Source organism: Trachemys scripta, chromosome 13, assembly GCF_013100865.1.
Source record: "Trachemys scripta elegans isolate TJP31775 chromosome 13, CAS_Tse_1.0, whole genome shotgun sequence".
Classification (NCBI taxonomy): Eukaryota; Metazoa; Chordata; order Testudines; family Emydidae; genus Trachemys; species Trachemys scripta.
The window spans coordinates 35,189,645-35,216,733 of NC_048310.1; the positions used below are offsets into that span (position 1 = coordinate 35,189,645).

Here is a 27,089-nt window from a genome sequence, read left to right on the forward strand (position 1 = left end):
GAATAAGGACTGGGAATGGCTGAGCCATTACAAACATTGAATCTATCTCCCCTTGTAAGTATTCTTACACTTCTTATCAAACTGTCTGTACTAGGCTAGCTTGATTATCACTTCAAAAGTTTTTTTTCTCTTACTTAATTGGCCTCTCAGAGTTGGTAAGACAACTCCCACCTGTTTATGCTCTCTGTATGTGTGTATATATATCTCCTCAATATATGTTCCATTCTATATGCATCCGAAGAAGTGGGCTGTAGTCCACAAAAGCTTATGTTCTAATAAATCTGTTAGTCTCTAAGGTGCCACAAGTACTCCTGTTCTTCTTTTTGTGGATACAGACTAACACGGCTGCTACTCTGAAACCTGTCATTAAAATGTATTACGGGCACGCGAAACCTTAAATTCGATTGAATAAATGAAGACTTGGCACACCACTTCTGAAAGGTTGCCGACCCCTGATCTATATTAATACACAAGTGAATTGGCTTGGTTTCCAGCTGTTCCATTGTAAGTGGTCAGTGAGGCCTGGGGCTTAGGCATGAATTGGCACCTGGTCTGCCAGTGCATAGTCTGATTACATCATATCCTAGAAGTCTAATCATAAGTTTTCTCACTTACCACGTTTCTTGTATACGTGTCACATCAGGTTTGTTTTCCATGTCAAACGCTGTTTTCTTTAACTCCTAACCATGTGTTATTAAACTATATGTGTTAAATCAGAAAAACTATTACAACCATGTTGTTTCAACTATATTATTATCTTCATTTAAAATTGCATGAATGTGGTCTATCTGGAGATTGCCTATATGCAATACTGTTCTGCCACTTTTGTTATAATGTTTATTCTTTCAGTCTTTTCCCCTGTCTGTAAAGTAAAATGAATCACTTGTATCATAGATGCTATACATTTCTCTTTGCCTACAAGCAGTACATCTTCAGCTGTTCCCCTGCCCTGAATTGCATATTATTGTCCCAGCAGCTCTTTTCCCTCACTGGCATTTTGCTCCTCCTCCACATTTCACTGTGAATATCTTTCGGTGGCTTCTGCATAGGATATTTTATGTATCATTTGAATTTTCTGTATCTCTCTAGTTTGTTCCACTGCCATGCACCCTTTGAATGCTGCACTGTGCTTATCCCCACAGCTGCTGCATTTTAGTTTGGGTCCTTCCATACAGATCTCATGTGAGTGTTCTCCTCCACAAGTACCACGCCTCAATTCCTCCTTTCAGGCAGCTGCCACCTGCCCAAACCTTTGACATTTATACCCATCCCAAAGGGGCTGGGATATATGGTGTAACCTGGAAGAGCTGATAGCCTATATTAACCCTATCAGGTGGTATTGCACATTTAAATGTTACTCGGATCGTTGTGGTCTCCCCATGTCCTGCTAATTAACCACTTAACAAACAGCACTTGGTCCTCCCCTAGACCCCTTTAAATTTCATCCTCAGTCATGCCTAGGGGAACCCCATATATTTCACCCTCTTGCTTCTGTTATAAATTTAGGTAGCTGGCAAATTACTTCTGCTTTCCCTAAAATTGTGTTTTTAAGAAGTTTCTCAGCCTGTTGCTTAGATGTACATTCTACTAAGGAATCTCCACTGTGCATTCTTTTAGCTCTTTTTTTTTTAATTAAATTAATGGACATATCCCATCTCCTAGAACTGGAAGGGACCTTGAAAGGTCATTGAGTCCAGCCCTCTGCCTTCACTAGCAGGACCAAGTACTGATTTTGCCCCAGATCCCTAAGTGGCCCCATCAAGGATTGAACTCACAACCCTGGGTTTAGCAGGCCAATGCTCAAACCACTGAGCTATCCCTCCCCCGATAGCTTAATATATCTCAGATATGTCACTGAATCCATTCCACTGTTTTCCTGGGATTAACATCTCCCATCTTTACCTCTTCAACTAGTAAATTGATAATTATAAAATGTCAATCCTTTTCCTTACTCTTTTTTCCATCCCTGCCTGCTCCCTCTTCTCCACATACAGATTCTTCTGTTCCTTTCTTCTTCTTCTTCCTAATCTGAAGCCATTCCTCAGACCTTGTTTCTTCTCCCTCATTTTCCAACGTAACTTCCAGCCTTTCCCTCTCAGACAGTATTTCCAGCCAGCCAGTCACCAGCCTAAACCGTCGCTGAGTTCCAAGCTCCAGCTCTCAACCCCTCTGAGCCTCCACTGCCAGCCTGGAGCCTGGCCAGCAGCTGCCGCAGCCCAGCCAGCCACCAGCCCCCAGCCTCCACTGCTGCTCCAGACTTCCTTTCTTCACAGCACCACCCAGCTGCTCCCCAGAGGGGCTTCATCTTTAATTCCTCTGGTCCGCCCTGCACATGCAGCCAGGTAGCATAATTGGCCCAAGGCCCACCCTAACCCTTTCCTTGCCTGTGTGGGGTACACACATTATCCCAGGACCCCTCTAAAACTACAACCATGGTTCAGAACACTCCTGAGCTTTGGGGAAACTCACATGTGAACTTGGCCCTCATCTCTCTAATGAGTCAAAGCTCAACCTCTGATTCAAACATTCCTGAACCCTAATACCCCAAACTTTGCGCAAGTCAGGATTAAATTTTTGCTGCTTGACCCCATCTCTATCTGCTGGGTATATTCATGGGACTATGTGATGCAGTGATCCGCATCCATCTCCATGGTGCTTTCTATCAGCATAATCTTCTCCACATCAGTTAACAAATAAGCTTGAAGAAACGTTGAGATATGAAACATATGGAGAATGCTTCCTCAACCCCATCTCTCCACACTTTCTAATCATCAGAGAGCCTAACTAAATTGGTCCTCAGGGAAGAGCACCAGCAAAAGCAAACGTGTTTGTGATACGTCTGCTTACTGCCGATCCCTTGCCACAGCATTTACCAGTAGCAATGTCACAAGCACTCCCAGGGTTGTCGCATTCTGTGTCCTTGCCTTTTGGAACTGGAGGAGTAAATGTTCTGGGTTTGGATTTTTGCAGTAGTATTTAGAGAGCAGTGCAGTCCTACTCAGCAAAGGACAGAGCAACTCCCCAGATGGGAAATGCTTTTTCGGAAGATACTGTTTGGACAGGAGGTCACATGCTAAGCTTATCAGAGGCAAGGATGTATCCCAACTTTTCCTTCTGTTTGGGTCTCCAAGAAATTCACTCTAGAGCCTCACTGCTCACAACAAGCCACTCAGCTGGTCAAAGGAATGACCTTCCTGATGAACTAGTCCAAAAATCCTGCATGTCAAAGCCCTCAGGCCAGCAGGGCTGAGAACTGAACTCATATTCCCAAATGATTCCAGCAGCATCAGCATAATGGTGTAAACATTGCCCTGGTGGTTCTGGCAAAGTGTTTCTCAGCCAAGAGCTGATTTCTGTAACTGAGAAGAAATTTTAGCCATACTGGCAGGTCTTCTGCAGGCTATCTTGTCTGTCTGTGCCTGACCCTCATCTTCTTCTACAGTGCTGTAAGTGAGATGTAAACTGCCTGGAGGCCAGGCAGCTGCCAAGGGATGTCTGGTAATGGCAGGTTACAGATGGGAACAATCAGAGAACAATGTGTAATATCTGCCTGCTACAGAGAATAATTGTTTCTGTAAGGATTGAAGTGTGACCGTTGGCCCTGAGAAGGCCCTTCCGGCACAGAGCTGGGTATTTGATATACATGCTGCATGGGGATTTGTGCAGGGAATCAGCATGAAGTTAACTTGAGTAGGACATTAATGCAGTCCCCTGCATTTCCTTCAGAAGGGGAGCTGATCTCCTGCTGAAGAGCTCAAAATGAAATGAGATCAAATGAGACCATTAAAATGATATACCGACACAGACCTGAACCAAAGCTTTAGATCCAGACTTTGGGAAAGTTTAAATCTTGGTAATAACTTTGCAGCCGCCAAAGCCACACTGCTAGGTCTAGTGTTCTAGCTTGAGCAGAGCTAGCGCAAGATGTCCACCTGCACCCAGCGGGAATGGCACCGCCCAGCTGCTGGGTAAACATATCCCTTTTTAACTGTGATTTCTATTCCCTTCTTCAATTTAGGCTCAAATATTGGTACTAGGCTCAAACCAGCACTAAACTCAAATGTCTTTCCATTGACTTCCGGGAGAGTTGGATCAGGCCCTTTCTGAGGGAAAATTTAGAAACCACCCTGCTTTTAAGCACCTTAATCATATGCTCAGAGCATATATGTATGTGTAGGCTTCTTTTTTTGCTGTATTTATACTTGGCTTCTTACATTAGGTTCCTCAGAAACCAAGGAAGAAGGGCTGGAAGCTCAGATTAACAGATTAGCTGAGTTGATTGGAAGATTGGAAAATAAGGTAAGAGGCTTTTTCAAGGTTTTGGCTAGAAAAGCCCAAAGTCTAGTTATTCTTCAGTTGGGAGACTGTTGTGAAAGCTGCATTCTTAAGCCAAAGCCTGCCCACCATTTTCCCTCAGTATTTGTGTACGCGTGACGGTGCCCAAGAGTTTATGCCAGTTACCACCCTGGGTCTGAGTCAACAAAAATGTTAACACCCCACAGAAAAGGGCATCGCCAGTTAATGCTGTTTCAGAATATTGAAAGGGACACTGTCGATTTAAAAATCATAGTCTTAAAAATGACTTTTCTTCCTGGTTAAAAGTGATACCTTAGTTGATTACTACTGAGGCACCCAATTCCCCTGTCACCATGTATGGTGTTTCTTTACTAGTCTGCTTACGTGTGGCACTTTGCTGACTTTGGGCAATGAAAACAGACCTTGTGCACTAATGCATTACTGCAGCATTTGGGTTGCAAATGCTGCACTGGAATTTTTATATCCAAAAAACAAACAAAAAAGACCCTGCAAGGTGGAAGGGTCCCAGAGCTCAAATGACTACACCATAATTAAACAGCCCCTCCGCATGAGCCCCACAAGCCCGAGTCAGCTGGCACAGGCTAGCTGTGGGTTTTTAATTACAGTGTAGACATAAGCTAAGTGCTCAGAGGAAGGCCTTGGATTTGCTCCGTATGGGCATAATCCTTCAAACAATCACTATTGCGCTGCTTGCACACACTGTCCCTAGTAAATACTCACAGCAGTAAGTGTTTGCAGGGTCAGGCCTTCAACTTTACCACCTGAATAAGCTATACAGAATGTCAGCACTTTTTAATTCAGTAACATACCTAATAGCTGTGCGCCCCTTACAACAGATGTACAGTCATTCGTTTTAAAAGTCATTGTTAAGCATTCCTTATCAATTATTCTGTCTGTGTGCCACTATTCTTATAATCAGCAGTTTTTCTAAGTGAGATAAATTACCCCTGCTTTAGACACTGCTAGATATCCAGGTTCTAGAAGCCTATTGATTGACTGGTATATTTTAAAGCAACAGAAGACTGGCTTGTTTAAACCATGTTCTCTTGTCAGCCTCTGCGCAAGTTGCCTCCAGCATTTTTGAGCTGAGCTTTCATTTAGCATTTCATTAGGGGTGTTGAGCTAATACAGTAGCTCCACTGGTCCATCAGAGATCTCTTATATGCTGAAGTGCTTGATGATGGTTGATTTTGAGTCTGCTAACAGACTTTTCTGAAGGATTTTAGTGTGTGTATGTGTCTGTGTATGTACACAATATAAATCCAACCCACACAATGTAGCAAAACTTTTTTTTTTATATAATCACTTTGGGAAATATCATGCCATCAGTTTATATGAAGAAGTTCTCACTTAATTCCATGTCACATTATGAGCCTACATTGCTATGAATCGGTTTGTACAGCATTTTAGGATCCTTCTAGATGAAAGGCACTACAGGCGAGTCTCATCTTCCGTTCCGCGGTTAGCGTGTAAAGCGAAAACCGCGTATAGTCAAAATTACATTGAGTTGAATGGCGGGCGGAATTGCCCACACTACAGGTACAGTATTAAAATTGTTATTTTGCTCTTTTTTTCTTTTGTTTTTGCCGACCGCGTAAAGCTGAAATTGCACATGTTAAATGCGCGTAAGATGCGACCGACCTGTATTCAAATACCATAATCATAATTCTTGGGACCAACAGGGGCCATTAAAAAATAGTGATGGTAATGGACAATCCAGAAGGACCAGAGAGAAATAACACAGGGTGAGTCTGCAGTCGGAAAATACATTTTACTTGTAAAGTGAGCAAATTTGCTACAGATTCTTGAGAAGACAATAAACGTGGAGCCCCATAATCCTGTTTTTAGTAACCTCCCGGAGTAGAGGTTTAAATTCACTTTAAATTCTAGTGAGTTCAAATGAATCTTTCATCCTGACCCTGGTTTTGGTGCCATTGATAACTTCAGATTCTAACATCTAGTTTGATTTGTTCCCCCCTCTGCTTCTCGGCTGGTGAGTCATTTTCTTTCACTAGCACCAGGGATATGTGCTTGATGCTTTCAACCTCCCTTGTTTCAACTGATGCAGTTTTGCTACAGTCTGTAGCTCCTCCTCAATGGCTGGTACCTTATCCTGGGGCTTAGAAAGGCAAGGCGCACATGCCTCCAGTTTAACATGCATCTCTTCTTCTAGTGCTTTAATGATCCATAAAGCCGTACATTGGGAGATTCTTCAGAGGTACTCAACTTCTAAGAAATCTGGTTGGTTCTTCAATTGTGCTATGGACTTGGTAGACCCCAACAGGAGTTTGCACACCTTTCCCGTGGAGGGTTAACCAGACCTTGGCTAGCTCTCCAAGATCTTCTGTGCTAGCTTTGCCTCCTCCCATATCTTCTTACATTTTGGTTCAAAAGTACATGGACATTTTCAGCATGCTAGGATTTCAGGCAGGCATTAAAAACCCAAGAGCTGAGAAGTGTTTGCTCTCTGACCTTGGGGGAAACCATATGGAAAAATTCCAAGGCAGCCCCAGGAAATTCTCCTTTCAGATTTCCAAATTGAAAAAAGATCAAACGAGAATAATAGACAATACAACGAAAGAGAGAGAAATATTTGCTTAGAGCTGTCTTGTGAGGAGGCTTGAGTTTGAATACTGTTAATTCAGAAAAGCTAGGGAGATGGAAGACGATCAAATATCAAGGTGCCAGGTATATTTCTTAACATGGTCAAATTACACTCCCACTACAGATACAATCCCCTCATGTTGAGGACTGAGCCCCACATTAGAAAAGCTAGTATGTTACTTGAGTTTCCTTGCAGGCTGGGAGAACAGGCAAGAAATCTGTAATCTATGGGTAAAAACAATAGACTTGGCAGGTCTGACCACTGCTGGTCCCAAATGCAACATCATCATATGTGGAGGGGAAGTGATCTCTTTAGGGTGGGTATTGGTGCTGGTTGAAAATCACAGAAAAAAGTTGCCAAAAGCATCCAGTTAAAAATAAAATGTTGATCATTCTCTAAGCTTGACAGGAAAAGAAGAAAAAAGTAAATGAAAAAATACTCTGAATTTTTTTTATTTTTCCGTCGTTCTTTATGAAAATTAGAAGAATTTTGACCAGAAGTATCCTTCTTCCTTTACAGATGGGTTACTTTGCTTATGATAGAAGGGAGATAAATCACATGAGTCTGAGGGAGGAGAAAGGAGCTACCAGAACTCCAGCCAATCCCAGTGTAAATTGCCTTGAGGAAGTGTCTAATGGCATAGCTGATTGTAGTGAATTCATCAGTCAATCAATGTCAGGCTTGTTCTGGAGGGCTGAAAATGTCATAGGCAGAATGCACCCATTACAGCCCCAAGAAAACTAGGAAAACTGAAAAAACATATAAAACATATATCTACAGAACTGTAAAGTGAGATGACATTTAACAGTACCTTTAAAAGGGAAAGTCCTTGATTTAGGCATTCTGACTCCATCTAGTGATTGAAATGTAAAACTGCATTTTTACGCAGTGTCACTGCAGAAAGTATTTATTTAATAAAAATGTAATAATTTTACAGTAACTTAAAATAGTCTTAGAACCCAATAAACAGACACATTCCATGGCAAAGGAATAGAGGAGGATAGAGGAAATACTCCCTTTCAAAAGTAGCCTCCTCTAATACGAGATAAAGTAAAAGTTAAGCCTCAGATAAAGATCTGCCAAAGCAGTAGATTGATACTGCAAAAGTACTGCAAATGTCAATCTCAGTTTAAATGCAAAAGCAAATAATAGCAGTTAAAGCATAAGTAAAACAGTTTAAACTACTTTGACAATCTCTATGCAAATACTTCTCGTCTCTAGAAAAGAGATGTCCACAGACCTAGCTTCTGCATCCCCCATAAGCAATTAAAACATTTACGTCCATTTCCAATTATCAACTGAAGCATCCTCTTTGTTTCTGTAAAGTTTTCTTTCTCCATTTATAAGTAGTCAAATCTATTCCAAGCATAGTCTTATTCATCCCAGCTACAGTAATGGCGCAGTATCATAGAATATCAGGGTTGGAAGGGACCTCAGGAGGTCATCTAGTCCAACCCCCTGCTCAAAGGGGGACCAATCCCCAGACAGATTTTTGCCCCAGATCCCTAAATGGCCCCCTCAAAGATTGAACTCACAACTCTGGGGTTTAGCAGGCCAGTGCTCAAACCACTGAGCTATCCCTCCTTCTACAGATGACTCTCAGAATTGTTTGCTTACTTTTTGCCACAGCATCTGAATTGTCTCAGCCATTCCCCTGATACTTTCCATAGTGTCTTGTAATACAGCCATCGGTTGCCTTTTTTTAGTGCTTTTTTCTTTGTGGCACAAGCCACACATTTGCAAATGGTCCTGATTTCTGGAAGTAATTGTGATACCGAATGCAAACCAATTCTTGATACTAGCTGTCATCTGAGAGCTTGCTGCCCTATTTGGAATGCATTGGTGGCCTCAGACTAGATTTTGGTGGAACAGTTGCAGTTTTCATGGATAACTTTTTGTTTCTTTCAAAACTTTGTTGGTTTTTTTTCAACCATAACAAACACTCATTTAATTTTTTTTTTTTTTTGTAAAACTAAAAAAATGAGATTTTTAAATGTATGAATATTAAGGGATTTGAGAAGAGGAATCACCTTCAGTTGAGGTTTGGTCATGTGAGCTATGAGCCCCTTCTGAATATATAAATGGCAGAGGACCGATAGCAAGGCATTCTCTGGGGTTTCTCTGGCTCTGGAACTCTCTTCCTTCCTTGGTCTGCCAGAGATCAGATAAAAGCCTTGTCTTCACTGCTAACAAAGGTGCTTTTTTTATCTCAGGATGACTGATGTTTCTGAGCTGTCCTCAGGTAAAAACCCAGTGAAAACAAGGTACTTCTGTTTTACCACCAGGTAACTCATCGCCACTAACCCTATTTACCTCTCAGTAAAACTGAAGTGCCTGGTCTTCACTGTTTTTATGTCAGGATAGCTCCATGCATGTTAGTTACCCTGAGGTAAAAGACACCTTTCTTAGCAGTGAGGACAAGGCCTTTAGTGATTGTACAGGATTTATTGTCACAGCTCTCCTTGGGGTAGGAAAAGATGATTGGGGGCTGATTGCAGCACTGAATTATTGTTGTGATGGAAATGCTGATGGGAAATGATGTTCTCCAAAATGATTTTTTCCCTTTCCCTGTAGTTCTAATAAGCTGTGAAGGTAGCAGTTTGTACGGGGAGCAAATCCCATTGTGGTCCTTCAGGGCTTGGCTACACTGGCACTTTATACAGCAATAAAGCCTCCCAGAGCGCTCTACCTTATTCCCTGTTCACACTGGCAAGGCACGTAGAGAGCTCTGACTCCCTGGCTAGAGCGCTCCTGGTACTCCACCTCCATGAGAGGGATAACGGCTGTTGCATATTGGCTGAGCTGCCCCGGGGCCAGTGTAAAAGGGGAGTTAAGTTACAGCGTTCTGACTGACCTCCGGAAATGTCCCATAATCCCCTTAAGTCAAGTGGCCTCTCTTCTCTTTGTTGTGAAATCGGCTGAGAAGTGCGGCAGTGCCTTTTCAGAGCTCCATTTCAGACAGCAGCTGCTTATCTGCAACGGGGTAAAGCAAACGTTTACTGAGTGAGTGAGAGGCTAGGGGGATCTGAACTTACAAGATAGCGTGCTGACACACACTCAGCACTCCAAAAACCCACTCTCTCTCTCCCCCCACATACAAACAACACCCTCCCCCCACCCCCCTCATTTGAAAAGCATGTTGCAGCCACTTGAACGCTGGGATAGCTGCCCATAATGCACCGCTCCCAATGCCGCTGCAAATGCCGCAAATGTGGCCACGCTAGTGCACTTGCAGCTGTCAGTGTGGACAGACTGCAGCGCTTTCCCTAGTGCACTCTCCAAAGGCTGGTTTAACCCAAAGCGCTCTACAGCTGCAAGTGTAGCCATTGCCTCAGCCTATTGAATTGCATTGTGGTTCTTCTAGTCCAACTCAGAGTGCTGGATGGGTGCTTTGTAACCACAAATAAATAACTCTTTAGTTTTGATTTGCATTTTTACAATGGAGGAGACTAATTAACACCCCCACACACATCTCACCCCCCTGGCCCCTCCCACACAGCTAGTCCCCTGCATGCTATTCGCTGAGCTGGGTAGGAAAATAGAGACTTATAGTGATGGAGGCCTCCGCAGAGGGATTGTAGTACCACATTCTTGTGTTTGAAAATGAGAAACACAAAAACTGCTTTCAAGGGGAGAGAAAAAGCAACATGTCTCTTTGAGAACGCAACACGCCTCTGCTTTCCTTATAAACTGGTACATTTCACAAACCTCGTTTGTTTGCTATTTAAGAGTCTCTCAAAGGGAGTGTTCCCAAGGAGGGTTTTAGCTTTTCCTCAGTTGTCAGGTCTCCCTTTCAGGTTCCTTTCACTAGTTTGTCCAATTTTCCCTGACATTTTGCCATTCCTGTTCCATTTGTGAAGAGGCCTCTTGAGAAAATGAAAAATATTTATGAAAATAGCCCATTTTAATTTGTGTGTGCATGGGGGGGAGGGGACTGGAGAGAGTCCAGAATCTGGCCCAAAAGGTCGCAGTGTCCATTACATACAGCAAGTATAAATAAATCCTCAGAAATCAAACCTGGCCCCAAATACCTGCCTAGTATTTGAGAAAATGATTCTACGTCTGCTCTGGAAAAACACATTTATTTTTCTGAACTGCAGTGGTATATGGCTTGCACTAAATAGAGAGCAACAATTGAGATTGCTATTAGTGATGACAGCCCTCCATATTTCTTGTTGTTGCTGGTTTTCTTTTGGCAGGGTTTTTATTTTTTCCCTTCACATCTTCATAAACGTGTGTTTACACAGTCAATTGAAAAGAATAATTGTTTCAGTTTTCTTTTCAAATTGTTACTGATGTTTCTATTTTTCTCTTTATACGCTAAAAAATGCTTTTAGAGAAAACAGTAAATAGAATTCCAAACAATCACAAACTCATTCATTAATGTGGACAAACAAGAGATCACTCATGTTGATGGTACGGTATGTCACACACAATTTTAAAAAGTTTTGTGGTACATTTATTTATTTAGATGTATATAAATGCTAAAAATGGGCACCAATCCACACCACAGGCTCCCTGGAAGTTACTTAAAAATACAAGAAAATTAACGCTTCAGCCTCGCTAAAGTGCAGCAGCGTAACTCATAATTCAATATAGCTAGAGCTGACTGGACAAGAGATTTCACATCCACACAAACAAATACGGAATTTGAAAGTTGTTTCTCTTTTGCAGAGTTTAAAACTCACCAATTTTTGTATTTTCTAAAATGTTCATGCAATTTTAATAAAAATTTTGAATGAAACCATAAGAATGCCCATACTGGTTCAGACTAGTGCTCCTTCTAGCCCAATATCCTGTCTTCTGACAGTGGTCGGTGCCAGATGCTTCAGAGGGAATGAACAGAACAGGGCAATTGATGATTGCTTTGATTCAAGCACATCTGTTGATCTGCATTGGGGCAGCATGACCTGGGGAGACAGGGCTCTGTCAGATCGGTAGGTAGGTAGGTATATAGAGCTCTTCATGTTGTGTTCTAGCCAAACTGAAGAGGTTGGGGTTGGTCCTGCTTTGGGCAGGGGGTTGGACTAGATGACCTCCTGAGGTCTCTTCCAACCCTAATTTTCTGTGATTCTGTGAAGGAAATAGATGATATGGTACATCCTTTATATCCTGACTTTTGAACTTTTTAGAGAGGAGATCCAGGTAGCATTTGTTGATGAATGAATACTTCAGGGCACGTAACCTGAGAACCCTTGGTAGATAGTAGGTGATCCTTAAACAGAGGTCAAGAGTGGTAAATTGGAGGAAGCCATATTCTGAAGGTTCTACTGTGGGAAGGTTCCCTTCAGGGAACGATGTAAGGATGCATCAGATCTGGGCCCTGCAGTCAAACCAGAAATAAAACCATTATGGGCAGGATGAGGAAGACATGCCCTTCCTTCTTCCCTTCCCTCCAATGTTTTACTTCCTTGTGATGTCCCTTTCAGTATGCAGCACCCATCGCATTTTCACTCTAGCTCTTATCTCTCTCACACACGTCGTTCCTGATGTGGTTGCAGCTACAGGTGGCAGTCGGTCACTGAGGAGGAGACAGCATGGCACACAGCTAACTGTAACCAAGAAAGCACCTGCTCTCTGAGCAGGACTGAGGGAGGAAGCCACGCATTGTGGGTACTGTCCCCTTTGATTCCCCCAACTATTTCATGATGACCCATCTGCAAAGGTGCGCAGTCACGTGACTCAGATTTGGTCGGCGTATCTCTGATATTCTTGGAAATTGGGTGGAGGGATGAAGTTTGGAGATCCAAAGCCTCCGCTTCTGGAACCCCTGTATTTCTTTTGCATATTTGTTGTCCACGGGTGATATTCACTCCTGTACGGAGGGCTGCCAGAAATGTTGTGCACCCTCTATGCCTTCAAAATAGGCTTGGGTGGATTTAAATGATGCATATACCTTGTATTGGCCCTCTGCACACTGGCGCAAAGGGCCAATTACACCTCATCTGACTTCCTGGACGACATAAGACTTAGATACACACACGCTCTCTCTCCCTGCTAGCTTCAGTCTCCACTAACACTTGTACCATTTTATACAGATCCTTTTCTCTTTATTTAGCTTGTACCTCTGACTCTTCATGAGTGGCTTTTCATTAGCACAAACAAACAGATATTAATGACAGCCGAATGGCAGTGCCAGTGAGATGCCTTCTCATAGAGCGAAGTGGTGCAAGCCCATGACTGCTGTGAGACCTTGTTTTGATTAACGATTAAGTCAAGGAGTTGCTAGTGATTAAAAATTGCCACCATTGGTGGGGAAGAGGTGGGGTTGCTTGCTGAACTGTTAATATTATTGCTACAGTGTGGGACTCCTGGCAGGAAGGATTTCTGCAGTGATGAGAGGGGTCAATAGTCTCAAAACACAAGGTGCTAAGTGCTAGTGGTAACCAGGACCTATAACTGATGTTGACTGCTCTGGAGTCTGAAATGGGGTGGAGCTTTCCACAGCTGAATTGTTTACCTGCCAATTGGAATGCAGCAGGGTTTTCCCCTAAAGCCAAGGTTGCATCTGCTACTGGGAAATGTGCTGCCTCCCACAATGGCTTCTCTTTTACTCCTTATCCTCCTAGAAAAGGGAGGGTTGATTTCTCATTACCTCTAAAGCTGTTCAGATGTTAACGGCCAGTTCCCGGTTTCAAGGGAAATTCGTGTCCCAACTTGGCACTCTCAGCCTGTGAGCGGAATGTAGGGAGGCCACCTGGAGAAAATGTATGGCTGATTCATGCGGAAGGCTCAGGGCTGACTACAGCAATCCTGCCTTGCAGTTGTGCTGGAACAATTTTTATAGTGAGGGTGCTGAAGGCAGAAACCCTGTATTTGGGTTGTGATTACTACTTCAAGCCAGGGGGTGCGGCAGCTTCCCCAGCACCGCTAGGTCCAGCACCTATACTGTCCTGAGTAAATGTCCAGAACAATCACTAATATTACATGAAGGTGTGATATAGGGGATCTTTTACCTGACTGATTTTCCAGCAGCGATCCTGGTAAATTAAGTGTCTAAGGGATGCAATGATTGGGTATGCTGGATAGCGCTGGCAGACCTCTAGAGGAAAAAGTACATATCCAGCCTGCCTCCCTGGACTACACTTAAAATTTAGATCAACCCAGCTATGTCATTCAGGGCTGTGAAAAATGTCATGTCCTGTAGTTCGGTTGATCTAAACCCCAGTGTACATGCAGTTGGGTCGATGGCAGAATCCTTCTGTTGACCTGGTTACTGCCTCTCAGAGAGGTGGATTAACTAGATTGATGGAAAAACCCTTTCCATCAATGTGGGAAGTGTCTGTGCTACGGAGCTACAGCGTCATAGCTGCATCTGTGCCGATGTAGCACTTGTAGCGTAGACATGCCCTCTGAAAAGGTGCAGTCCAGGCAGTGCCAATGCAAACTTCTCCTCCTGCTGCCCCATTGAATTGCTTCCCCTTGACCTGAATAAACCACCTCTCGAGGTGAAGGCAGTTCAGTCTATAATGGCTATTCAGTCCTTAGCATCTCTGATGCAGTATAACTTCTGGGACGAACAGTGCAGAAAGGAAGATCTCCTTTGGGTGTACTAGGAACTCTTTGCTCCCTCTAGTTCTGCTGGATATCTTCTATCCTTGCCATGCCCTTTGAATTTTAACAGCACATGCCAGTGCAGGACAGTCACAGACCTAACAATATATCACAGATACAATGAGTCGTGGAACGCCTGGGCCCTGCTTTAACAATGCCACAATGGCTTGTTATGAAAAATTAAAACAAAAAGTGTGTAGAATTCCTCATCCTGATTATTTCCAGCCCAGTGGCTTAAAGAAAGTTACATAAGCAGAAAGACAAGGTCAGGGAAGTAATATCTTTTACCGGACCAATTTTAAAGTGGGTCTGGTAAAGATACTACCTCCCCCACTTTGTCTCTCTAATACCCTGAGATCAACATGGCTACAACAACACTGCATACATTAAAAAAACAGAAACATTTTAAAGAAGCCTATATTCCTATATCTGTGAACACCTGCGCCCTGCCGTTTAGACATGGCAGTTATACCATACTTGCTGTATCCTAAATTATGGAAGCAGAATTCACAACTGGGCTGTATGGAGTTAGTGTCATCTAGGGCTTGGGCAACATTAAATGTATGTTGATATCACATAAAAAACTCAAACATCAGAAAAGTTATAGCTTAAATCTGAGTTGAAGGCTCAATCCAGTTGTGGCCTCTGGACCATTGGAATAGATAGAATATGCCATAGGGAAGATGAGAGCTTGGAACGGGGAGATGTACCATCAAGTGGTTTGAAATGAGGATCAGGTTATGAACTGATCCACAAAATGATCATATAGTTGAGGGTGGGGGACCTCAAATTTAGTCTAATTAAATGAATACAGGCCAGGATCCTCAGGGCTTCCATTGGATATCTACAGTACACACTTGGTGTGGTGGAGACTGCAGAAAGACATGGGTGGGGGAAAGTGTTCATATCAATACTGGATTTAATCATTCCCCTTGTGTTGTCATAACAACTTAAGGCAGCTCTGTAAGTAATGTTCATCTTGACAATATTTTTAGAAAATTGGTTGTCAAGGTAACAGAATGCAGTTGTCGAATGCCCCGGGGCTGGTTTTTCTACCATTACTTTTATTCACTTTTTTTTATTCTCAACGAGCAAGGCTGACTCCTACCTCACGTACCAGGAAGCAACAGGGGAAACTGGATGAACTGATGATATAATGCTTGCGTTTCGATGTGCTGTTTCTTTTACTCTGTACACTTCTGATGCCTTAACTTGGGGAAATGAAGGTGTTGGAGAAGAGAAACCCTGTTCCTTCTTCCTGTTTCCCTTATTTTCCACTCCATTCTTAAGGGCTTATTTTGATGCCACTATTTCCCCTCAGTCTGGAAGGACTGCCCCAGGTTTCTTTCGAGCTCTTTAATTGGCTGGTGAGCTCAAGGTACAGTCTTGAGAAGATTAACCACTGGAACAAACTACCAAGGGAAAGGATGGATTCTTCATCCCTTGAAGTCTTCAGATCAAGACTGGATGCTTTTCTGGAAGATATAATTTAGTCAGATTCAAATTAGTTGGCTCAATAAAGAAGTAACTGGATACAATTCTCTGGCCTGTGTTATTCAGGAGATCAGACTAGATGATCTAATGCTCCCATCTAGCCTTAAAAATCTCCGAAACTATAATATAGGATTCAGGCTTTTCTCTTCTAAAAGCCCTTCCCCTTTGAATATACACCATGGCTTGCTGGCAGTCTCCTATTGGGCAAAAGTCTGTTTCCTGTTGGGTTTTATGTCTGAGGGCTGTTTGTGCTGTTGCTGGGGAGGTGGGATATTGAAGCGCAGTTTCAAGCTGGTATTTGTTTGCCAGTCTATCTTGTTTCTCCCATTGGCTTTGTTATAGTTAGATTTTTGTTGGGTAGCTGGTGTTTCACATACAAGTATCTGTCTGATATACAGTAAAATTATGTTGTTGCTAGTTTGTCTAGGGAGTCATCTGACCTGAAAACCCAGATCATCAAACACTTGAACTCTGAGGAAGTTTCAAGCCCAATTGTGTGACTTGAGGCTATCTCTTATAACGAGGCACTTACTTGTCCTTGCAGCTTGCGATGAGCGCACTGCCTTTTCAGCACTTCCGCTCCTTGCCATCCTGGGGAGTTAAAGATTGGAGCTGGATCTCTGTAGTGGAACAGAGCACTTTGAACATGTAGGACCCAGGCATTTTTCCTTTAACTGATTCTACTTTTCCCTCACCCCAGTTTTCTATCTTGAAAAGTTCCCTAACGTGTTAATGAAAGGGAGATGGGAAATAGCATGGAGTACTCACACACAGGCCAGTCTTTCCCAATGCACCTACTTTAGGTGAATTTTATTTTATTTTAATTGCAGTGCATTGACCTCGAACTTTGTAAATGCTCTGAGGTTAGCTAGTGACAACCTAAAGGGCGATATTTTTTAGATGTATCCTCCACCTTTGTTCTTGCAATACTGCATGATGTGCACACATCAAGCCACTGCACATACTACTATACAACTTCCATCTTTGCAGGTGCAAATGCAGGTTTTGTGCACCCAAAATGAGCGTGTACAAATATGGAGGCTGGCTTGAGGCAAGCTAAGGATTTGGCCCAGGATTAAAACTGTATGCAAACTATAGACTTGACTCAGGTCTTTTTATCACTGAGCCTCATATCAAATTAGCTGCCTTGTACATTCACCCGTCTGTAATAGCTGATTTCAATCCGTGCTCATTGCATAGAATATCTAAAATCTGATTCCGTTCTGTTCCAGACACAGCAAAGCAGTGTAAATAGGAACCTTCATGTGGCTGGCCTCTAAACCAAACTTTACTAAACCACAGTAGCCTTCCAAATGGAAAGTCACCCAGCATCTTTCTCTCTCTCTTATTCTACCACCAAGATAGTGCTTGTTAAGTGATGAATTGAAGGCTGGATTGATGAAGAATGATGCTGACTTGCTGCAGTCATGCCCCTAAAGCCTGCCTGCCTCCAGACCCAGAGAATCCTCTGAGATGCAGTTTCTTGTCTGAAAAGTCTTCAAACACCCCTTCTTTTGAAGCACCCCATGTACCTATTGCAGCGTTTACCAACTGCAGGCCAGAGGAGAAATAAATGAAAGGCGTCTTTACAAACACCACTTGCGCTTCTGTTGATTCAGTCTGTGCCAGGTTTGCCTCGTTGATTGGTTGGTTTGGTTAACAAAGCAAGGGCACTTCGGGAGCAAACGGGTTGTATGTGGGAGCCTGGAAAGAAGGGCTGCTCTGAGCTGGGCCCTGGCATCCCGAGCGATGGCTGGATCAGTAAAATAAGAAAATAACTTCCTGAAAATTCTGCTCAAGGTGACTTTGCTGTTCAGCAAGCAACATTTTGAGTTATACAATAAGAGCCCCATTAGGTCGGCACAGGGAAGAAACTTCCTTGCATTACTGACTTCAGTATCTCTGTTCAGTGTGCTAGGAAGGGATTAAAAATGCCAATCGCATATTGATATATAAAACCCACTGCAGCCTGGGATAATGCTATGCAGGCATTACTCTGGCTTCAGAGATTTTAAAGACCTGGTAGTTCTCCGAGCAAGAGGAGACAACTGTGAATAGGGTTGTATCCACCTAACTTCCCAATACTCCTGTTCCCACAGTGCCTGATATATTTGAGGGTAACTTAACCCACTACTGTACACACACATGCTGTAATACATAATGTATCTCTGATTTTAATTTTGTAATGTTGGTTGATATTATACAGTAATACATCATATTTCTCTGTTGGCAAACTGCACTAACTGCATTTTCCAATCTCACCATATCTACAGGCCATTAATAAAAGAGGTGAGGGAAAAAAGTCAGTTCCTTCTTTATTGATCTTAGATTGTACAGACGCGTGAAGGGTCCTAACTTTCTTTCATAGGAGAAATCTGTAATTCAGGACATCAGTTAAGCACACAGCTGAGAGATCATTTAGAGACAAGATCAGTTGCTTTCATTCAGGGTTCAGACTGGGGTGCATGGTGGGGAGGAGGGAATAGTAAAGGTGATTTAAATGTTGTGTAAGATGCACATTGCACAAGGCAGCAGTGTGTGAGGAACACCTGTTGTTGTTGGATTCCTGCCTAGTTCTAGATCAATATATACATCACATAGGCGGAGATTATATTTGGGTGGTCAATTGCATTTATCGTGCATCTTTCACATCCTCACCCGCCCTCTGCCCGTTGAGCCATCTCCCTCAGCAACTACTGCTAATGTTTCAAGCCTTAGTCACCATTTTATCTGAAATCAGCCCACCATAGAAATGGTCCCTTGGGTCTCCCGAATGGGACATTTCCCTCCTGCATTTACAGTGGCTACATCCAACATTGGGAGAATATCCAGTCTTGCATATGCGCTTTTAAGGGCTTAGATCTCCTGACCCTTTGGAGATAGAAATAGGAGGTTTTATACCATTTGAAAGGGGAGATTCCCAGCAACTCAGTGTGGGATGCAGGAGAACACATTGCCAGCCCTGATGCACTGTTGATAGACAAACAGACTCAAGACACGACATATTGCAACAGTTTAGCCAAGGGAGGTGGTGCAGAGATTGTTAGTGAGGAGGGCGAGGTGCACAAAATTCCTGGAAGAAGTATTCCCTTTGTAAGTAGTCTCACACTTCTTATCAAACTGTCTGTACTGGGCTAGCTTGATTATCACTTCAAAAGTTTTTTTCTCTTACTTAATTGGCCTCTCAGAGTTGGTAAGACAACTCCCACCTGTTTATGCTCTCTGTATGTGTGTATATATATCTCCTCAATATATGTTTCACTCTATATGCATCCAAAGAAGTGGGCTGTAGTCCACGAAAGCTTATGCTCTAATAAATTTGTTAGTCTCTAAGGTGCCACAAGTACTCCTGTTCTTTTTGTGGAAGAAGTAGGTTGCAGTGGAGATGCTTTATGTGAGTTTTTATCGAGAGAGGGGGCCTTAGGCACCAATCACAGGTACTTAACTTTACTGGCATAAGTAGTCCTGTGGAAGCACAGAAGTAAAGTTAAACAAATGCATAAGGGTTGCAGGGCCAAGGCCTCAAGAGCAGGATAGCTGACGTTCTGGAGCGGAGGGTGAGAGATGGAGAGGGAAGGAAGGAGGAGCAAACACAATGAATGGGGCAGGAGGTAGAATTGAAAGAAGGGATGATGGCAGTGGCAAGTTTGTGCAGAGCCTTGAAGGTGAGGATGAGTATCTGGAATTATTGAATGCAGTACAGTACAAGAAGCCTAGCAGTGTTAACTGTCTTCCCCAGCTGATGTGTGCCTGCACTCTTGACTTCTGTCTTATTTTCTCCTCTCCTCGATAAGGCAATGAATAGCAATTCTCTCTGCTGCCCTCGAAGGACAAATGATGTGCTCAGAAGTTTGGTCCCACCACAAAAAATAGAAAAAATTCTAAAGTCCAAATCTGTTTGCAACTTGCAAACAGGCAGCCCTGAGACTGGTCTCAGACTAACTGATTGGGCATTGGATTTTTCAGATTCAGAAGCTTAGAGAGCTGGATGGCTGCCACTGGCCGATAACATTATGTGCGGTGTCTCTATGTGCTCTGCCTTTTGTGCAGCTCACTGGGAAATGACTTCCACGGCTCACCCTGGGGAAATGTTTTTGAAAGTGCTAAATGGCGCTAGGTGTTGAAAGTGATAGATAAAAGACACAAGACGGGTTCCATTGCTCACACTCCTGCTTTAAATTCTCCATTAGTATTCATGGTATTAAGGTGATAAAATCATTTCATAACTTTGGCCTTTAAGATGAGTTGAACTAATTTGTTCAGTTTGTTATTGTGAGCTAACAGTGTATGCATGCAAATTTACTTGTGATGGTGCAACTGGATGGTTAAGAGGGTTGGTAGTGAGTTATGGAGCCTTGTGTGGTAAAAATCTAACCCTTATTGGTTGTGACTAGGAAGTCAGCTGTTTGGTCCCTATCAAGTGAATTGTGGCAGTGTGTGCAGCTATTCTCTAGTAGACAAGTGACCACATCATAGGAGAGGCTAAAAATAATATAATAATATCTGGGCCTTATCTAATGCTTTTTGTCTGTAAATCTCAAAGCACTTTACAAAGGAGGGCAGTATCATTATCCCCACTTTACAGATGGGGAAACTGAGGCACTGAGCGAGGAAAGTGGCTTTCCCAAGATCACCCAGTAAACCAGTGACTGAGGTGGGAATTAAACACAGGTCTCTTGAGTCCTAACCATCAGCCCACGCTGCCTCCAGCCCACGTCAACACTGATAATAAATGGAGAACTTTCCTCTCCAGATCTGTCCATCTTCATTGTAAAAATGCAAAAAAATCATAAATTCCAAGGCCAGAAGGAGCCACTGCGATCCTCTAGCCTGCCCTCCTGTACTGTACAGCACAGGACATAAAACTTCCCCAACGTAATTCCTACAGCAGAGGCCCTGCCTAGGTCACCATCACTGGATGCTAGGGCTGTAAGTTAGATCGCCATGTGCGTAGACAGTTGTTTTTAAATCCTTTTTTCTCGAAGTTCTTTGTTTTTACTGTGAGAATAAGCAATGCTGTACTTTTAAGAAGGCTGTTTGGCTGTATACACCACAGGGAAGGACTGCAGATGCTGAACCCAGTCAGGCCGGCTGGGTAAGCATGGTTGATATACAGGGTGTTGTAGCACCTGGCTTTGGCTAAGAGTAGGAGAACTGTGAAATTCCAGTCCAGGAGAGGGAAAGGACTGAGGTCAGACACCTGAAGGGGTGCACTCAGAACAGGACAGCTAACCTTGCACCCCTGACAGAGACCTTTACCATTCATTTTTCCTTGTTTATGGCAATTATAATGGTTTTTGTATTTTCTGCATTTTTTCAGACTCTCTGGTTTGACCTGCACCAGAGACTGTCAGACAGCGAAAGCACAGCTTGCACAGTGAGTATGCACAAATGGGATCTGTCCCTGCAAATATGAAAGCCTCTGTTTGCATATGCAAATATGGGTTTGAATATGCAAATATGAATGCATGCATGAGCATATTTGGCATGTCACACTCTGCCTCTTCCTAGTAAAGCTGTGGCTGTAAAGGTCAACTTAAACCAAGAGGAAAGTTGCGTCTTTTGGACTCCTATGGTTACTGTGTCATGTGATGTCACTCTTCAGCAAGACGAAACATTGGCTCAGAAATACCACCCGTTATCTGTTTTTCTTCCCATGAAAACTTTCTGTTAGCTCAGTGGTTCTCAAACTTCCGTACTGGTGACGCCTTTCACACTGCAAGCCTCTGAGTGCAACCCCCCTTATACGTTAAAACCACTTTTTTATATATTTAACAGCATTATAAATGCTGGCGGCAAAGTGGGGTTTAGGGTGGAGGCTGACAGCTTGCGACCCCCCATGGAATAACCTCGTGACCTCCTGAGGGGTCCCGACCCCCAGCTTGAGAACCCCTGAGTTAGCTGTAAATGGGCAGAACTTTCTTTTCCAACAGCTCCAGACCTACGAGTTGTGAAGAGTGATTCCCACTTCTCTTTATTTTCAGGATTTCTCAGAGAAGCAAACATTAACCTTTTCTGGAAATCAAGAGAGTGAGTAACTGTATCCAATGAAGCTGCTCATTAATACTTGCTTGAATCAGCAGTGCTATTTCTATAGCACTGTGAATTTAAGCAAATGGATCCTCCCATGGAAAAAAATGGATTATTTAGAATTCCTGAAATGATTTGGTGATCGACCTGGGAAATGACAATTAAACATTTGCATCCTGAAGAGCTTCATGGACCTCTTTTGCCATAGTCAACTGCATGGCACTAAGAATTTTCTATTTGCAAAACAAATCTAGATGTGCACCTTTTCTGTGTTTGCAGCACAGAGGAATGAAAGGCCATCAGTACAGAATACACAGTACAGCACATTGAAAAATATGGCTTTTTTGTCACAAGTTGTTTTGTGTGCTAAGGTAGGAGACTAACCAATCCTACCACTGTCAAAACCTTGTTAGCAGAAACTGCTGCCATTCGGCTTGAGCCATGAAAGAGTGGGCCCTAGAGAGTATGCAGAAGGAGACTTTGTCTTTAGAAAGGGAACTCAGCTGGGAGAATAAATACACCTCATGGCTAGATGCTGTGGGTTTGTTTTTCTGTATGCTTGTCACTACTGTGGTGTTTTTGTGCATTGATACCAACATCAACAGTAGTTGTGCGAGCAAAGAAATGATTTGAATGTCACTTATTTTTCGGCTTGTTGACCATCCATGAGTAGGTTGTAGATTCTCCAATGTATTCGTTGTTTGAATGCCGTTGGTAAATAGCTCTTTGCAGTTTTTATTTCACTTGAGGGGTTCCTCACAATTACTCAACATTCAAAATATGAGCTGTGCTGCTTAGTCGTGACTGGTCAGGTACTTCACTTGCCACTGTGTTTATTTTGTGATTGGATGATCATGCAAGCCCTCTGAGCACAATTATTTATGTTTGCAAATGTAGAACTCTGTTTTCACAAATACTCACACAGACATCTTTGACATTTGTTTCCCAAGCCCAGATGTGCCAGGACAGCTTGGAGGGTCAGGTCTTCAGGGCAGAGGCTGTCTCTTACTGTGTGTTTGTACAGGACCCAGCACAGTGGCATGCAGATCCCATTTGGGACCTCTAGGCACTAACACAATATGTCTAATAATATTTGTTTGCAGAAAATGAACCAAAAGAGGTTGTGAACATGGCTGTAGGGAAATTTATTTTAAAATGTGAGCAAAAATGCCCATAAAATGTTTGGCACTATTTGCTCAGCCCTGCTAGATCGTGCACTTGTCTTTGTTTTAAAACGTGCAGGTGATAAAAATGCTGCAGTCTGCTGCAGTCTGGCTGAGGAGCGTGGCGAAAATAAGCAGAATCGATTTACTTAGTAGTAACTAAGATGGGCTTGAACCAAAATGAAGCCAGACTTTGGAGTTTGGGTTCAGATCCAAGCTTTGTGGTTTGGATCTATTTCTAGTTAATACTCAAAAGCAGAGATGGGGCCTTGCTAGAAGCTTCCGATGATGCTGGAAGACTCCCAAGTCTTAGAGAGATCTGCAGTTCACGAGTGGGGTTTATGATGTTACTGGAGAGAGACTTTTTCACACTGGCAAATGTATGAAATTTAGGGGGTCAATGTGGTGCTGAGAGGTGCGGAGAGTGGCTCTGTGGGAGGAGATGCGGGGGGGAGGAACTCACACTGCCAGGAAGACACTACAAAATCCACAGCCCCCCAGGGGGTGTGGTTAAAAGAACAAGATTGTGGCTGGAGAGCCTCTGCACTCCAGCCATTCCCAGTTCCAGGAATGGTCCCTTGGGGTTGTGAGCTACCATTTGGTTGCCAGCAGGCACCAGAATCCACCATATGTCCACCAAGATCTCCCCATTACTGCATGGGTAGAGATAGGTCAGCCTTCTTCCAAAGCAGTCTGGCTCCCTGTGGCTACGGAGGAGTCATCCCATCTCCCTCCAAATTTAATGGAAACTGGAGGCAGATACTGTGGAGATGAGAGCGATGTAAGAATAGGATAGACTGCATTAACTTTTTCTGTGCCCTCCCCACCTTACCTTTCACACTGGTAAGTCCTCCTTTAGCAGAGACACCTGAGGACAGCCAGCAAACAGGGATTCCTCTCATGGCACCTCTTCAAAATTAAGTGAAAATCCAAGATAATGAGAAGTTATGCTTATGGTGAGAACAGAGCCCTACGACATTTTATGTAGCCCATTATCACAGTGCTGGACAAATAGACAGAGCACATCTGGACAAGCACATACCAATGCAGTCTAATCAGCAGATCGGCACCCAGTCTAAAGAGTCACAGTTTAAATATTGGCTTTCCTGTTGCTTATCGGAGTTAGAGCAATTGCTGTCTTCATGTGCCCTCACCGCGACATCCTGTCTAATGAAGGGTAGGGCGTTTATCCTGTGCATCACAAGCCCACCACTTCAGGGCATGGCGTGGTTGGACTCTAAAGGACAAAGGAATACAAATGGAGACACTTCATGAACTGGGCAAGTTTCAAGTTTGCTTTAGGGAAAAACAGCCTGAAAGTCTGGGATCATCTGTCCTTATCCTCTATTTATTATGGGTGTCAGAACTCTAATCAGCCTGCAACAGCGGAGAAGCGTTCCTCAAATACTGATTCATTGTCCTTGTTAAGTCAGAGCGCTGAGCGCAGGGACTTGTTAGAAATGTTAGAAATGGTGGGGTCCTGATATAACACACAGTGCTGTGTGACAGGAGTATGCTTATCACCCTAGAGAAAGACCAGGAAAATAGCTCACGCGGTGTACTGCGTTTGGGATATCTGTGGCAATTTCTAAGGAGTGCTGATGTATCAAACAGCTATCTGGAAACCTACGCTTCCCTCCAAAGAACACAGACCAAAAAAAAAAATGATTTTTTTTCTTTAACTTTGTGCAGATGTAGCATGCGGAACTCATTGGCATTTGACATAATTGAGGCCAAGAGTTTGCTGGGATTCAAGAAAGGATTGGATGTTTATTTATATGGCTAATGCGAACATCCACAGTTACATTAGATAGGATCTGAATGTATTTTGTTTTAAAGGTAGAAGGGCTATAAACCTTCCTGCTTCTAGGTTCTGAGTGAAGGGTGTTAGGAAGAATCTTCCCTTTGAATCGATTTTTCCATATTTATCTAGTATGAGGTTTCTTTCCCCTTCCTCTGAAGCGTTGAGTCTCTAGAACTAGAGACATGATACTGAATCTGAAGCAGTCTGGCAGCTTCTGTGGTCTTTTCCAAAGCTTGCATGTCTTCTAAAGATTTTGCTCTATTGGGTTAGCAGTGCAACATGTAATTCCACATTGAAATGGACTTGAACAAGCCTTTCTCCTTTGAAATGACTCCTGTCTGTGTCCAGGATATGAATGACACTGCTGCTAGTGGTTTATTCCCCTGTGCACAGAAAAATGACATTGAAGATGATTTTTCTCCAGATCTTTCTTTGCTCATAATTACAAATGGAGCCTACAATCCAATTATCCCTTAATGGTTGGCAGTCCTTCTTATGGATTTGAATAGACCTTTCTTCTTTCCCTGGAAGCTCTTGCAGTCATTTTTCTATTGTCAGAGGAGTTTGATGTAAGTAGGAAGGTGCATTGATCACAGTTATTTTAATTAAAACAGAAAAATGAAGTGGAAACTGCCTCTCTTAAGCTGTTGCTTGGAATCCCATAAGCCCACAGAACAGATTTATTGTACTTGCTATCTTAGCCAGGATTTTAAAAAGCAGACTCTATCTTAGGCATTTCGAATGCACCATCCATCTCAGCGTTACATAGCTAGGAATCAGGACGGCACAGAGATTAACTTTCTTTTTTTGTGGTATGTTTAGTTTCTCATCCAGATTCAGATTTCTAAGGGAATAAATATTAAATCAAAGTGACAGCTCTCTTTGTTAGCTCCACATTTGAAATCCCAACCCAGATTTTACCCTTATTTCATATTTGTATTACAGCAGAGCTTTTGGGGCCGGGACTAACTTTTTGTTCTGTATTTGTACAGCACCTAGCACAGTGGCATCTTGGTCCACAACTGGGGCTCCTGCAGCATCAAAATACAAATGATAATAGGAACCCGGGGCTTGTCTACCCCAGAAAATTGATTGGAATAACTATTGCAGAATAGCTCCCTGCGTGGATACTCTTATTCCTGAATGAGCATCCATGTGGGGTATTATTCCAGAATAGCCATAAGTGCTTTAAATTCACACCTTACCTTTTTCCAAAATCGCTTCTCCTTGAAGACAAGCCCTTATTACCTTGAGGGCAAGCGCGGACTGTTGCTGCAATTATAGTGAACGTTACATTCCCTGAAACAGAGATGTGCTAGGAAATGTGCTCTCAGATCTAGAGGCGACCTGTGGCTGTCTAGCTGGAAACTGAGGTGGCATTTCAAGGAAAGTAACGCGCTGCAAACAATTATATGGTGTTGTATCTTTGCTATGAGCTGGTAACGATGCTGTGGTGATGCCTGCCCGTCTTTGGCCCCCGGGCCTTGCTTATAGACCATTATGAAGCATTGCATTGGGGTTGTAAATGTGAAACAATGATGGTGAGCTGTTGAGAAGAGAAGGGAGCAGTCCTGGCGCAGAGCCAGAATGAAAGGCAGGGTAAAATAATCCATGTGACACTGAGTCAGTCTGTCACGTGGCTGAATGAACCTTAGAACAGCGCTCATTCTGGTAGTGGTTTCGTGGCAATATGGAGGCGAAGGTGCCACACACCAGCCAGCAGAATCCAGGAACATCAGAGAGGCGTTCCCCTCAGGAGGGGAAAGGGAGTGCTTTATGCTACTGCCAAGCAGCTGCTGTTTAATCTGGGTGGGATGCAAAGGGGATGTCATAAAGGACACAGGCACAGCGTGAGCGTGACGCAGGCATAGAGGTGGTCCTGTGATGTTCCCTATTGGACTGAAACAATCCTCAGTGGATAGAGGAGGGGAAATGTTGCAGGGGGAGGAATTGTCAATCTTCATGAAGCAGAGAGTCCCTCTTAGAAAGGCTTTGGGTCTTTGTTCCTGGAAGGATGCCCACATAGCGAAGCCATGCAGCAGCTCTCCGTATGATGGACTCGACTTCCCTCAGAAATCCTTCTCCACACAAGCCAGCAGGTGATTTTCCTGGGTGACCATTA

General features: G+C 43.2%; 1 protein-coding gene across 4 annotated transcripts in view; it reads left to right on the top strand.

The window, feature by feature from the left end:
• The window catches only part of NECAB2 (N-terminal EF-hand calcium binding protein 2), a 366,975-nt gene that overhangs the window by 320,375 nt on the left and 19,511 nt on the right, over positions 1-27,089 (top strand). For 3 of the 4 annotated variants that reach the window (XM_034788644.1, XM_034788645.1, XM_034788642.1), the window contains 2 exons: positions 4,220-4,299; positions 21,291-21,347. In XM_034788644.1, coding sequence (XP_034644535.1) covers positions 4,220-4,299; positions 21,291-21,347 — 137 coding nt within the window. The remainder of the gene's footprint in view (positions 1-4,219; positions 4,300-21,290; positions 21,348-27,089) is intronic. The other variant, XM_034788643.1, reaches the window with a different exon arrangement.